The sequence below is a fragment of the Talpa europaea genome (genome assembly GCF_964194135.1).
Source record: "Talpa europaea genome assembly, chromosome: 10".
In the NCBI taxonomy this organism is placed as follows: Eukaryota; Metazoa; Chordata; class Mammalia; order Eulipotyphla; family Talpidae; genus Talpa; species Talpa europaea.
The window spans coordinates 18,908,332-18,921,223 of NC_140077.1; the positions used below are offsets into that span (position 1 = coordinate 18,908,332).

A 12,892-nucleotide genomic window follows, 5' to 3' on the forward strand; every position below is an offset into this window, starting at 1 on the left:
GAAAGGAGAAAATACACTGATGGGGTTACCTCATTTTCCCAGGTTTCTCTGAACATTTGTGCAATCTCAGATAACAGGAGGATTTTCCCCAAAAACTCTTCCTACACTAGAAATTGAGGGCAAAAGTCATAAGTTAATCTTTCACTTTAAACACTGGGACAGAGGCTGGACAAGAATATATGTGTGAAACAAAATGACAAAGCATCAAGGGAAGAGGGTATTTGCCGTTATTAAAACTCCACCACCAGATCTGTTCAAGTAAGAAAGAGAAAGCTTTTAGATCCTAACGGAACCATTTATGATTGAAATGATATGAAGTCTGCAATTTGCTTCAAAATATTTTCACTAGAGATGAATGGACATGAAAGTGGTAAGAGACAAAACAAGAATGGTCTAATGATAAGTTGCTGGTGTGGGCTGATGGATACGTGGGCCTAATTACATCATTCTCTATATTTTTGTAGGTTTTAAACTTCGTACAATAAAAAACCTAAGAGATTCTATTCTAAATAATATTTATTCTTGACCCAAAATAATATATTAAGCTTTACAGAGCCCTTAAAATAACTAAGGAACACCAAAGGTACAAGAGACAAAAGAAAAAAGAAAGACAAAATGGAGTTTATCAAAATTCAAAACAGTCATGCTTCAAAGGCACCATCAAGAAAGTGAAAAACAAGGGACCTCCCTGGTGGTGCAAGGGGTTAAGCCCCACGCTATGAAGCAATCCACAGCCTCTGCAGCTCATGCAGGATCCTCGGAACAACACGCATGGCGAAGCAGATGTCTCCTGTCTCGTCTGCTGTTCCCCTCAGCAGTGTATTTCAGTCAGTCTGCCTGTTCTGTTCCCCCCTCTGTCTCTGGTGAATCGTCCTCCCCCCTCCCACCCCTACCCCCATTATCTCTGGCCTGTACCCCAGCTCTTGTATGCATAAATAAATCTTTAAAAAAAAAAGGTGAAAAACAAAATGAAACAAAAACCACAGAATAGGAGAAAATATTTGCAAACCACAGGGGTTTATCATCTGTGAAAAAGTGAAATGCCTGAAAAGGGATTCATAGGTTTATTAACTGATGCTCCTCAGAGACTTAACTGTAAAATACATCGTGAATCTCCAAGAGAAAAACTTCTTTGACCACATGGCCTTTTACTGCAGAGCTGGCTGCCTGAGAGTCGTGCCTGGGCAACGCTAATAGAAGTAAGGAGTGGCTATGAAATTGATACAGAGGCATGAGAATAGTTGGTAGAATGGCAGAATATTTAAAGGTCCAATATAGTTGAAATATATCTCTACGGGGAAGTCTTTCACTGGGGTTCCATGGGAAGACCCCCTCCTCCTCTCAGACAAGCGTCTTTAAGGTGGCCAAAGGATCGAAGAGTCATTTCTCCAAAGATGATACACAAGTGGGCAGTAAGAACACGAAGATATGTTCGACATCACAAATTATTAGAGAAACACAAATTAAAACCACAATGAGGTCCTAACTACTTAACACACACTGGTTGGTTATAATCAAAAAAACATAATAGCAAGTGTTGGTGAGAATATGGAGAAACTGGAGTCCTCATGCACTGCCACAGGGGATGTAAAATGATCCAGCTACTTTGTAAAACAGTCTAGTAGTTTCCAAAAAAAGTTAAATATTCTCAAGGGTAAAGCAAATGAAAGCAAAAGTAGGCACTGTCACTACATAAAATTTAAATACTTTTGCACAGCAAAGAAAAAAAAATCCATAGAATAAATAAGAAGACAGCCTAGTGAATGGGAGAAGATATTTGCATACAACACATCCAATAAGTGGTTAATATCCAAGAAGAACCCATCAAATTTAACAACCTAAAAACAAACCACTCAATTTAAAATGGGGCAGATCTGAAGAGACACTTTTTCAAAGAGGATAAACACTCAACAGACATGAAAAATGTTCATCATCACTTATTAGGGAAATGTAAATCAAATCCACAATGAAATTATATAGTGATGATGGTGGCCCAACCTTGAGAATACACTAAAAACCACTGAATGGTACACTTTAAAAGGGTTACTTTTATAGTATGTGAACTATATTTCAATAAAGCTGTTGTAATCAAATACACAGACAAAAAGCCTCAGAAACCATCCTCACCTCAGAACAGGAAGTGCCAAATGGAGGTTGGGGACAGGCATCAAGAGGCCCCAGGGAGCCCCTCACCTCAGTACAGCAAGTACATGGTGTGCCTGCCCTGAGCAGACATATCTGCATGCGGTCTAGCACTGTGGTCAAAACTGACGACGAACCACAACTCCCAAACCCCAGACAACCCACACTCTTTCGCTGGCAATAACCCCCATTCTTTTCCTTACTCAAGAAGGTAAAATGATGCGCAAACCAGAATAATAGCATGTATTTGTCCGCTTTTAAGAATAAATTATTTCATACTTTATTATTAGGAAACAATAGCTTGAAAACACCTTTCATCTGATAACCAAGGCTGATAATACAGACAGTGATTCACATGCCTTTTATACTAGGAGGAGGTAACCAAAATATATTCTTAAATTCCCCCACTGGAAATAGATCTTGGGTCAGTCAGGGAACACTGCAGCATGAGTTTTATCCCTGGCCAGGGAGCTAACCCACATGGCAAAGCAGACCTCTCCTGTCTCACCTGCTGCTCCCCTCAGCAGAGTATTTCAGTCAATCCACCTGTTCTACTCTCCACTCTGCTTCTGGTGAATCCCCTCACTCTCCCTACCCTACCTCTGACCTACACCACAGCTCTTATATGCATAAATAAAATAAATCTTAAAAAAAAAAAATACTGGGCCTCCCCGGTGGCGCAGCAGTTGAGCGCTCGGCTGCGAAGCTGCCTGCAGCCTTTGCAGCGTGGGTTCAATCCCCGGCCACCAGCAAGGGTCCCACATGGCACACAGACCTCTCCTGCGGTGCCCACTGCTCCCCTCAGCAGTATATTTCATCAGTCTGCCTGTTCTGCTCCCTGCCCTGGCTCTGGTGAATTCTCTCACTCTCCTGCGCTTCTGACTGTACCCCGTGCTTGCATAAATAAATAATCTTTAAAAAAAAAATACTACACATGAATTGTCCCATTTTTGTTTAAAAACAAATGAAAGAAGATAACCCTATCCATACTAACAAATTTGTTCACATGTAATACTGTTTATAAAGATATGAATTCTACTACTATGTTTGTAAGTGGGTAGCACAAGCAGAAAAATCAGCAAAAACACACCAACCCACAAACTTTAACTTTTTAAGCATTTTTGTATTTCTATATTATTTACCATTATTATATGTATTATTTTTGTGTAATTAAAAACCAATTAAAGAGATAAAAGTTCACAAGCAAAACAACAATCAGGTCTTAGGAAGGAAAATAGAATGGACCCCGTGTCACCTTACACAGGTTCAGATTTTCTACCTCATCTCCCCTACTTCACCCCACCCCCAAAAATGTAGGAAGGGTATTTGCATATTTCAAGACAAAAGATCCAAGAAGAAAGAAGTATAGTAGATGAACCTCTCACACAGCTAAACTATATCCAAGTCCCAAATAGCTACAATGTTCTAACATCCCAGTGTAGAAAGTGAAAAATTAACTTTCTCTCCAAAATAAAGCACTAAGAGGGAACAAATTGTTAGATCTGATCAATAAACTAAGTTGGGGGGGTGGGGTTACTGTTTCTATGTTTGCCTGGTTTTTAACATAACTGAAGTGAGACTGCCAAGTGGGATTCTAGAGGAAGATAACTTAAGAACAAAAGAACAGGGCCTCCCCAGTGGCCCAGCGGTTGAGCGCTGGGTTGCGAAGCTGCCCGCAGCCTCTGTAGTGCCGGTTCAATCCCTGGCTGCTCGCTGCTCCCCTCAGCTGTGTACTTCGGTCCTTCTGCCTGCTCTGCTCCCTGTTCTGGCTCTGGTGAATTCTCTCACCCTCCCACACTTCTGACTGTACCCAGTGCTTGTATAAATAAATAAATAAATCTTTAAAAAAAAAAAAAAAACCAGTACATAGTTTTCAAAAGCATGAATATTTTCTCCATGAACCCATGCTCTGATCTGCAAGAATGTGAAATAAGTGTTACAACATAAGATTGGTCTTGTTTGATATTTAAAAATCAAAATACACGTTTTTATAACTTTAACCCGACCCACCCTTCCAAACCACAAATATTCTTCCCGCGTCTTACATTCACTTTTACCTCTTCCAAAACAGTTTTTTTTTTTTTAAATTGATTTATTTATGCATACAAGAACCAGGGTACAGGCCAGAGATGTGGAGGGTGAGAGGATTCACCAGAGACAGAGTCGGAAACAGAACAGGCAGACTGAGTGAAATACACTGCTGAGGGGAGCAGCAGGTAAGTCAGGAGAGGCCTGCTGCGTCATGTGGGTATCTCCCTGGTCGGGGATCAAACTCATGCTGCAGTGGCTGTGCACAGCTTCATAGGTTGCATCTTAACCCCTTGCGCCACCAGGGAGGCCCTCTTCCAAAACAGTTTAAATGAAATTCTTTAAAACACCTGAGATCAACACTTAGCAGAGGCACACTCAGGATGATGGTTATCGGGAACTTAAGATACACAACTCATCTGTTTTCCCACAAAGTGTGCAAAGATGAACACCAAAAGTAAATCAAAGCCATGAGAATGTAGCTGAGTAAGAGTACCCCAAAACCCCAGTCCATGTGAGACTGGTCATCTACAAATTGGCAAGGATGACCTACTTTAACTCCCACTGGGAAAGCCCAAGATTGTATCAACATGGCACAGAATTGAACAGGATGAGATTTGTTTGCCCTTTCCTTACCTCCCAGGTAAGGAAAAGTTTTGGATTTATTTGTATTTCTTTGTGGTTTCCACTTTGCAGGCAAGTTTTTGGCCAGACTTTGCTCCACCTAGTGGACCTGCAAGGAACGGTCCAAAAGGGCGGTGCCCAGGGCCCAACCTCAGACTGTTGGTGGTATGCCACCAAGTAGACAAGTCACCAAGATCTGCTGTCACTGCTCCTGTCACTGAATGGCTGATCTCACTGTCTGTGCAGTTACTGTGGGATCAGTGGTCCCCAGCTGGGCTTGTAGAGTAAGGAATGAAATCTATGTCATTGTACCACCTGGATCCTGTCGGTCCCTTGAGCATTAGCCCTAACAACTTAAGGCAGGAATTCTGAATCCAAAGCCATCTAAGATACATACCCACAGCATAGAGTAAGCTGATAGTGCCCAACACTCACAGATGAGTTGCATCCTGGGGCCTGAAAGAGAGGGCTCGCCTGAGGTCCACAGTCACCTGAAGTCCAAGACAGTCAGCTTCCCTCATGGCAAACCTGAGAATACCTAATGATTCTGCAGGTTGAGTATGAACAAAATAACATTCATAAAAAATTGAGAGCAGATCAAAGACTTGGAATGGGAAAAGGAAAAAGCTCTAAGAACATGACTCAGTTCTGAGTGGTTATAGGACCACGGAGGACACTGAGAAAAGAAAGTAACTGGCCATCAGGCTTTCACTAGGTCGAAAACAAACATGTTCTTAAAATGAAACCACAAGGGCAAACCAAAGCAAGAGGAAAGAAAGTTCAAGATGGGGTAAAAAAGGGCGGCTCACCTGCTTACTGAACCACAGACTAACATACGTGGGGTTTTTTGTTTTCAAAATGTTTGATGTTGGCTGACAAAGCAGAGGCAATTGGTAACATGTCAACAAATCGAAGAGTAATCAAGATTCGGGAAAATAAAGCTTTAAACTATCCCACTTAAAAGTTGTTATTAGATGTTACTTCATACACTTCAGAACACTGCTGTGTTTCCCCCTTCATAGGAAGCTAACCTCAAACTGAAGATGACGAGCCAGAGCTGGCAAGAGGACGGTAGGCACCGCTACACCAGGGTCTCTCCACCTCAACAGTACTGATGTTTTGGACTAGACAACTCTTTGCGTGGAGAGTACCCTAAGCACTACAGGGTGTTAGCAACATCCCTAGCCTTTATCCACTAGATGCCAGTAGCACCCCTAAGTTGTGACAAGCAAAAATGTTTCTAAACACTGAAAAATGTCCTCTGGAAGGGGCAAAATGGCTCCCAATTTAGAACCACTATTCTACACACACTCACCATGAAAAGTTACCTATATAGCTAAAAATTTGCAATGACAAACCTAAACTCAGATAAAAACAGAATCAAGAAACTCAATTCCAAACTCCCAAAATCTCAATTTCTGAACTTAGTTTGGGAGTTGGCACTAATTCATCACCCATAATGCACTCTGAGGATGGCCAATCATTATATACATTCCAAGAGCCTCACATATATTGTCTTTTACCTCATGACAAACTGCAGAGATATGATCATTATTATTCCCATTTTATAGATGGAGAAACTAAGGTACAAAAGGTTAAGGAACTTATTCAAGTCCAGTAAATGGAAGAGTCATATTTGAAACTCAGGTATCTGCCCCAAGGCTAGCCACATACTGGAAAACTATTAGAATTGGCTTACTTCATGCTAGTCAGCAGCCACATGCAGCTATCTAACTTAATTAAAATTAGTATGATACCAGTTTGGAAAAAGTCAGGCAGTTCCTCAAGAGGTTACAGGTAAAGTTACCATATGACCCAAATAGGGTTGCAAACTAGAGTCATGGAAGTGAGTAAAAGTGGTAGAAAGGGTACCGGGGGAGCAGCAAGGGATATACTAATGAGGGGTATGGTGGGGGAAAAAATAGCAGGAACTAGGGCTCCCATCCAAGTCAGAGTTTTAAGCATGACAAAGAAAAGGTAAGGACTGCGACTCTAAAACATTTGTGTCCAAACTATGGTTGGGTCACTTCATGGGAAAAGACACTTCCAGTAAAACTTTAAGTAACAGACTTTTCTGGTTGAATCTAACCAACAACAGAAAGAAACTCTATCTCAATCATCACTTAACTGGAAGAGACAAATGCCAGAACAAAGACTTATCATTTGGAGACACTACTATTTAGTTATTCTTTATGGATTCAGGAGTCCCATCTGAGTTAGCAGTGACCTATAGAGGAGTTCAAGTTCCAATGACAGGTGGGGCAGGATAACAATAAATTACTGTTCCAATGCAGAGCTGAAAACCAGGAAAGCAAGCTGCCTAATACCAAATATTTATTATATTAAACACATACATTAAAAAATATTGTCTTTGATAGAGCCAGTTCAAGGGGGAAAAATGCAATGCAGTGCCCATACCATTTTCAGGAGGGAATGAGTACAACACACCTTCAATTCAGAGTGAGCTGGAAGTCACTTGTTGAAATAAGGACAGTGAATACCTGAAGTATGTTCTATGCCCAAATGGTCTCTGATTTTTTTTTTTCCTTTACTAATTTCTATAGGGGTATGAGGTGGAGGTGGGAATGTGGGAGGAATGGGGAGGCACAGTGAGGAAGATGGAGATACTCCTTACAAAACTTTCCCTTCCCTGCAGGAACTTTAACTGCTCTATACTAGTATCTATCCAAAGGGAACAAAGTACAAAAGCCACCTTGTTCCCAAAATAAGTAGTGGAAGTGCCAGAGAAATGATAAGAAAACAGCCTATGACTGACAAACTGCAATTCGGGCATGATATTGAAGATTCCCCTCCCACATCTTCTTGCTACCTCCCAGGCTTCCATAACCTAATAGGAACCTCCACTTCGCATCCTTGCTCCTGCTAATGAAGGAGATCTAGGTCCCACCATTACTTGGAAGCCCACCATTGCTCTCCATCCAGGTGAAGCAGTCCTCGGGCCCAGGGCACCACAGCTCCTGCCTCAGAAAGCGTGTCCACCTTCAAAGGCTCCGATATTTCCTGATCAACCCTGGAACAATGTCATTTATTGGTTACTGGGGACAGCCTTTTACAGATCCTTGCAGGTAGAGACAGGTGCAAAGAAAAAGCAACTGTTAGTTCTATATTTTGTTCTGTCAACATGGATACTTCTTAACTTTACCAGTGGTGAGGGCTATAAATTTTCTGAAGAACAAAGAAAGTTTTTAAAGAACCCCACTGAAGGGTCCCACTCCTAGCAAAGGGAATATACTGGGTTAGAAATAAACCTCTATTCCTTTCACATGTTATTTTTAATATGCAAAAATATATGCCGGGAGGGGTGGACAGAGGATACTTCAACAGCTAAGCGAATAAACAGATTATGGCACAGTCATACACTGGAATATTAGTGAACTATAAAAAGGAATTAAGTACTGGTACATGCTACAGATGAACCTTGAAACTATTATGTTGAGGGAAGCCAGACACAAAAAGGTCACATATTGCAGGACATCATTTATATGAAATATTATGAGTAGGTGTCTCCATAAAGAGAGAAAGCAAATGGGTGATGGCCAAGGACTGGGGGAAGGGAGCGGGAACAGAGTAACTGCTTAGTGGGTACCTGATTTCCTTTTGGGGTGATGAAAATGTTTTGGAACTAGATACTGGTGGTGGTTGCACAATGTGGTGAATGTACTGAAGGCCATTGGCTTGTTCACATTAAAATGGTTAATTTTGTCATATGCACTTCATCTCATTTTAAACATTAATTTTTTTAAATAGAAGAAACAGACAAAACAAGACGCATATGTGAAAACTCAGCTCAAACTCCTAGGGATAAAGATAAGTACTTTTGCTGGCACTCTGCTTCTGCTCACAACACAAAGTTCAAGTGCAACACTGTACAGACTCTGCCATCATGCCACACTTTGTGTGTGCATGTGTACGCCTTTCTGAAAAGACAGGGAAGGCAATGGAAAGTGAAGAAAATAGAATGGTAAAGCCCTGCCAAATGCAAGGGAAGGAGGGGTGATTCCCCCTATTGCACCCCACCCAACTTGGCACCAGGAGCAATGTGCTCCCATTAGGGTTTCGAAATGCCAGCAGAAGCTGGAATCAGCGCAAGCCATCTTCTCTGTCTGGATAAAAAGCAAGCCACCCAGCAAGAAAAGCTGGGGTGCTCCTCTCACTGCCCATATTAACATCAGCACCACCCTTTGCTCAAAAACCCTGAGGGGGCCTAGACCAGCCTCAGTGACTGGTTCTCCCAGGCGGGCCGGCCCAAAGCGAGAGCAAGCTGCCCACCTCCTGAGAGCTCCCGGCTACTTCATCACACCTGCCGTCCAAGAGCCCTGCCCCAATACCACTGAAGGGGGTGGGGGGGGGCAAGATGCCCTCAGAACTTCCCCGCGCCCGCCCCCGCCCAGCCCGAAATAAACATCTCCTCAGCCCAGTTCAGTAAACCACGCACCTCGACCAGCACAGCCCCAGAGCCTGGGAACCTGCTCCACACGGGGACACGAATACACCCCAGTGCCCCAACTCGACCCCTACCCAGGCCGGTCACCCCGGACCACCTGACCGGCCTGGCGCCTCAGAGGCCCCTCACTCGCTGGGCCCGTGCTTCTCCCTCCCTGATGCCGGAGCCGTCACAGGTGTCCCTCAGCTGGCCCCCGACGGCCCCCAGACCCTGCCCGCGCCACGGGCGCCCCGCGGGGCCCTCAGCTCTCGGCAGCGACACCCCCACGGCCCTCGGGCAGGGAGCGACACGGCCGCAGCCCCTCCAGCCAGGCCTCGACGACCCCCAGGCCCCCAGCCGGGCCCGGGCCCCTGCCCCTTACCTGCGGGGGTTCGGCCCTGGCTGACAGGGGCCTGGGCAGCGCCTGGAGGAGCAGGAGCGCCAGGCCACCCAGGAGCCTTCTCCTCTCCATCCCCCTCCTGCTCCTGCTCCCCCGCCACGGCGCCGCCACCTCCCTCCTCCCTCTCCTCTTCCCTCTTCTTCCTTCTTCCCTTCTTTTCCTGTTTCACTCTCCCCTCCCGCTTCCGGCTCGGCTCCACCCCGCCCCAGAATAAGCGCCCGCCCAGGCCCTGGGGGTGGTTCTTCGGTTCCCGCGCTTCATTGGCCCCTGCCCTTCGCCCATTAACCAAGAAAGCTGTCCATCAAATCTAAGTTCCGCCTCCTCAGAAACCGTAATCCAGCCAATGAAAAGTAGAGGAAGCCGGGCCATCTTGAATGCTGCACAGCCGTGTGAATGCGACCACTCCGCCGAGAGTGGCGGAAGTAGCTCCAATGGGGGCGGGGCCACCTAGAACGTGTATTGACAGGCTGGCTCAGATGCAGCCATCTTGAGTGTGGCGGAAGTACTAAATCTACAGCTTGCTAAAAAGGCATATGGTGATTCTAAAATGCTTTGGAGAAAGAAGTTATTGGGAGATAACCAAACATTTGAAATAAGTTGAATCCGTTTTAAGATTTTTCTTCCTGTAATTTTGATATATTTGCTGTTTTGTTTTGGCTAACGCCACCAGATGTTTTTTTCTTTGGCATGGACTGATGGACTATTTTCCAATAATAGGACTGTCATACTGGGCATTCATGGAAAATGCTGCTGACTAACTATGGCATCTCCTACTCATAGTTCTTCTCCTCCCTGCTCAGCTACACCCTCCTTTCCATGGGACAGGGAACCTGGAACCTCCCCTTTTCCTGGGGACCACCTTGTTACAATATCTTGATAGCCCTCACCCCTCCCACCCCCACAATATGATCTTTGAAAACAGGATGCTGAGTTAAAGAAGCCAGACTCAGGACCTCCCTGGTGGTGTCAGGGGTTAAGACGCAGCACTATGAAGCTATCTGCAGCCACTGCAGCAGGAGTTCTGTTAGGGGGAAGTGATGTCCTGAGTTAATCCCATACAGGCTTTGTGGACTCTACCCCCACTCCAGACTAAAACCATCAGGACAGTGGGGAAGACAAATCCCATCACCACCAAGGGGAGGGTGGCTGGGACCTGAGGGTGGAGTTGGGCAGCCAGGTTGGATATAAAAAACCAAATACGTGGGCCTAGGGTTCTCTCTGGCTCGCGATCGCTCGCCTCCCGGCTTCACCGCTCCTGGCTGGCGGCCAGCTCTCAGAGCGCCATTTTGGGGTTCCAGATCGGCGGATCGGGTAGGACTCATTTAAAACTTTGTCTCCCGCTTTTCTCCCAGAGCTGTATATTTCCTCATTTCCCCTTCCCTTGTAAATAAACCTTTTATTAACCTTTCACGTGTGCCTACAGTAAAGCATTAATAAGTCCTTTTAAGCGTGCGGGTGAGGACCCACAGTCAGGCACCCCGTTTTGTATCGGGGTTGCTCTACAACAGTTCTAGCCCCGGACAGGAAGGTGACCCACATGGCGCAGCAGATCTCTCCTGTCTCTCCAGCTGCTCCCCTCAGCAGTGTATTTCAGTAGATCTGCATGTTCTGCTCCTCACTCTGTCTCTGGTGAATCCTCTCACCCCAAACACCTCTGGCCTGTACTCCAGTTCTTATATATATAAATAAATCTTTAAAAAAAAAAAAAAAAAAAGCCAGACTCAGAAGGCTGCACACTATGTGATTCCACTGATATGCAATGTCCAGAACAGGCACATCTATAGAGATTGAAGGTAGGATTAGGGGTGTGAGGCTAGAGAATAGAGAATAAGGGGAACTTGGAATGGCTACCTGGTCTCCTGGACCAGGTAGTCCCTCCCCTGGCCCAGTCTAATCTTTCCCTTCCCTTTCCATCATCCCTTCTCACCCCCTGCTCTCCTTCTGGGACATCCAAGTGAATTGGAAAGACCTACCTTGGGGGGGGGGGGCATAACAAAAATGCTCTGAAATTAGTGGTGATAGCTACACAACTCTATGACTATTAACATCCAGTGAATTGTACATTCTAAAAGTATGACTTTATATGAATTATAACTTTTTAAATAAAACTGCAGACAGTACCAAGTAGAAGACCCTCTCTTCAGACCAGTGATCCTTAAAGTGTGTCCCCAGACCCAAGTAATCAGCATCACCAGGAAATGACCTGAAATGTAAATTCTCAAGTTCCACCTAAGAACTACATCATTAGAAATGCTGGGGATATGACCCTTCAATTTGGGTGTTGACAATCCCTCTAGGTAATTCTGATGCAGGTGCAAATCACTGCTCCAGACTAAGGGAGGCATTATGTAAAGGGCCAGAAAGTAAGTATTTTAGGCGTAGCATGCCACATAAATAGACTGTCACATACTTTTTATTTTTTACAATCCTTTATAAATATATAAAAACCATTCCTAGTTCCCAGGCACTATAAAACAGTAAGAGGCAAATTTGGACACCCGAGCCAGTGTTCACAAACTCCTGCTCAGGAGCAGCACATTGCCACTCAGGAAGATCTCTGCAGCTTTTCAGCAAAGACAAGTGGCCCTTTTCTCTGTAATAAGGGAAATGATCAGTGGTCTTCCAGTGTCAGTTTCCCCTTTATTGAGATACCCTCCTACATGCCAAGGCCAAGGTTAAGACCAGATCCTGCTTTCCAGTCAACCTTTATTAACTCACTGCAGACAATTCAGTGTGCTCAAAAAATTTATTCAGTTCACAGTGATCCTCTGAATTGTTGGAAAGTTCTACTAAACAAAAACTCATCCAGACATGGACCCAGGTAAACCACAACGGCTCCCCAGGGAAGCTTGAGCCATTGCCTGGAGCAGCAGAGTTGGGAAAGGGAGGTAGCAGTGATTTGCTGTATGTCCTTTAAGACTTTGGTCCTGGTTGATTTCCTCGTAGAGGTATCCAAAAAAAAAAAAAAATTCCTTTCCTATTCAGTACATGCCAGTCTGTCTTTGGTGTTTAACCCAAGGGGCTGAGGAAGGGAGGTGGCTAGGAAATTACCCCCATGAAAATAGTTAATATCTATCCACATCCTTTTTAGTCACAGTCAGTGGATTTTTCTTTCAAACACAAAGAAGTAAAATCAGACAGGATTTAGGGGAGGGGGAGAAAGTCAGTGTTAACAGAGAGGCTGGAAGTCCCAGGAAACCGCTGCCTGACAGTGACCTTATTTAGCACTAAGAACTCCTAAGTGACTGATAAAG

The 12,892-nt window shown here is 44.5% G+C and overlaps 1 protein-coding gene across 2 annotated transcripts in view; it reads right to left on the reverse strand.

The window, feature by feature from the left end:
• The window catches only part of WBP1L (WW domain binding protein 1 like), a gene marked incomplete at its 5' end in the record, with an annotated part of 47,478 nt that extends 37,768 nt beyond the window's left edge, over window positions 1-9,710 (reverse strand). Inside the window, one exon of one of the 2 annotated variants that reach the window (XM_084244390.1) lies at window positions 9,621-9,710. In XM_084244390.1, coding sequence (XP_084100516.1) covers window positions 9,621-9,710 — 90 coding nt within the window. Of the gene's footprint in view, window positions 1-9,572 lie in introns of both variants that reach the window. The other variant, XM_084244389.1, reaches the window with a different exon arrangement.
• Window positions 9,711-12,892: the final 3,182 nt, after the last annotated feature.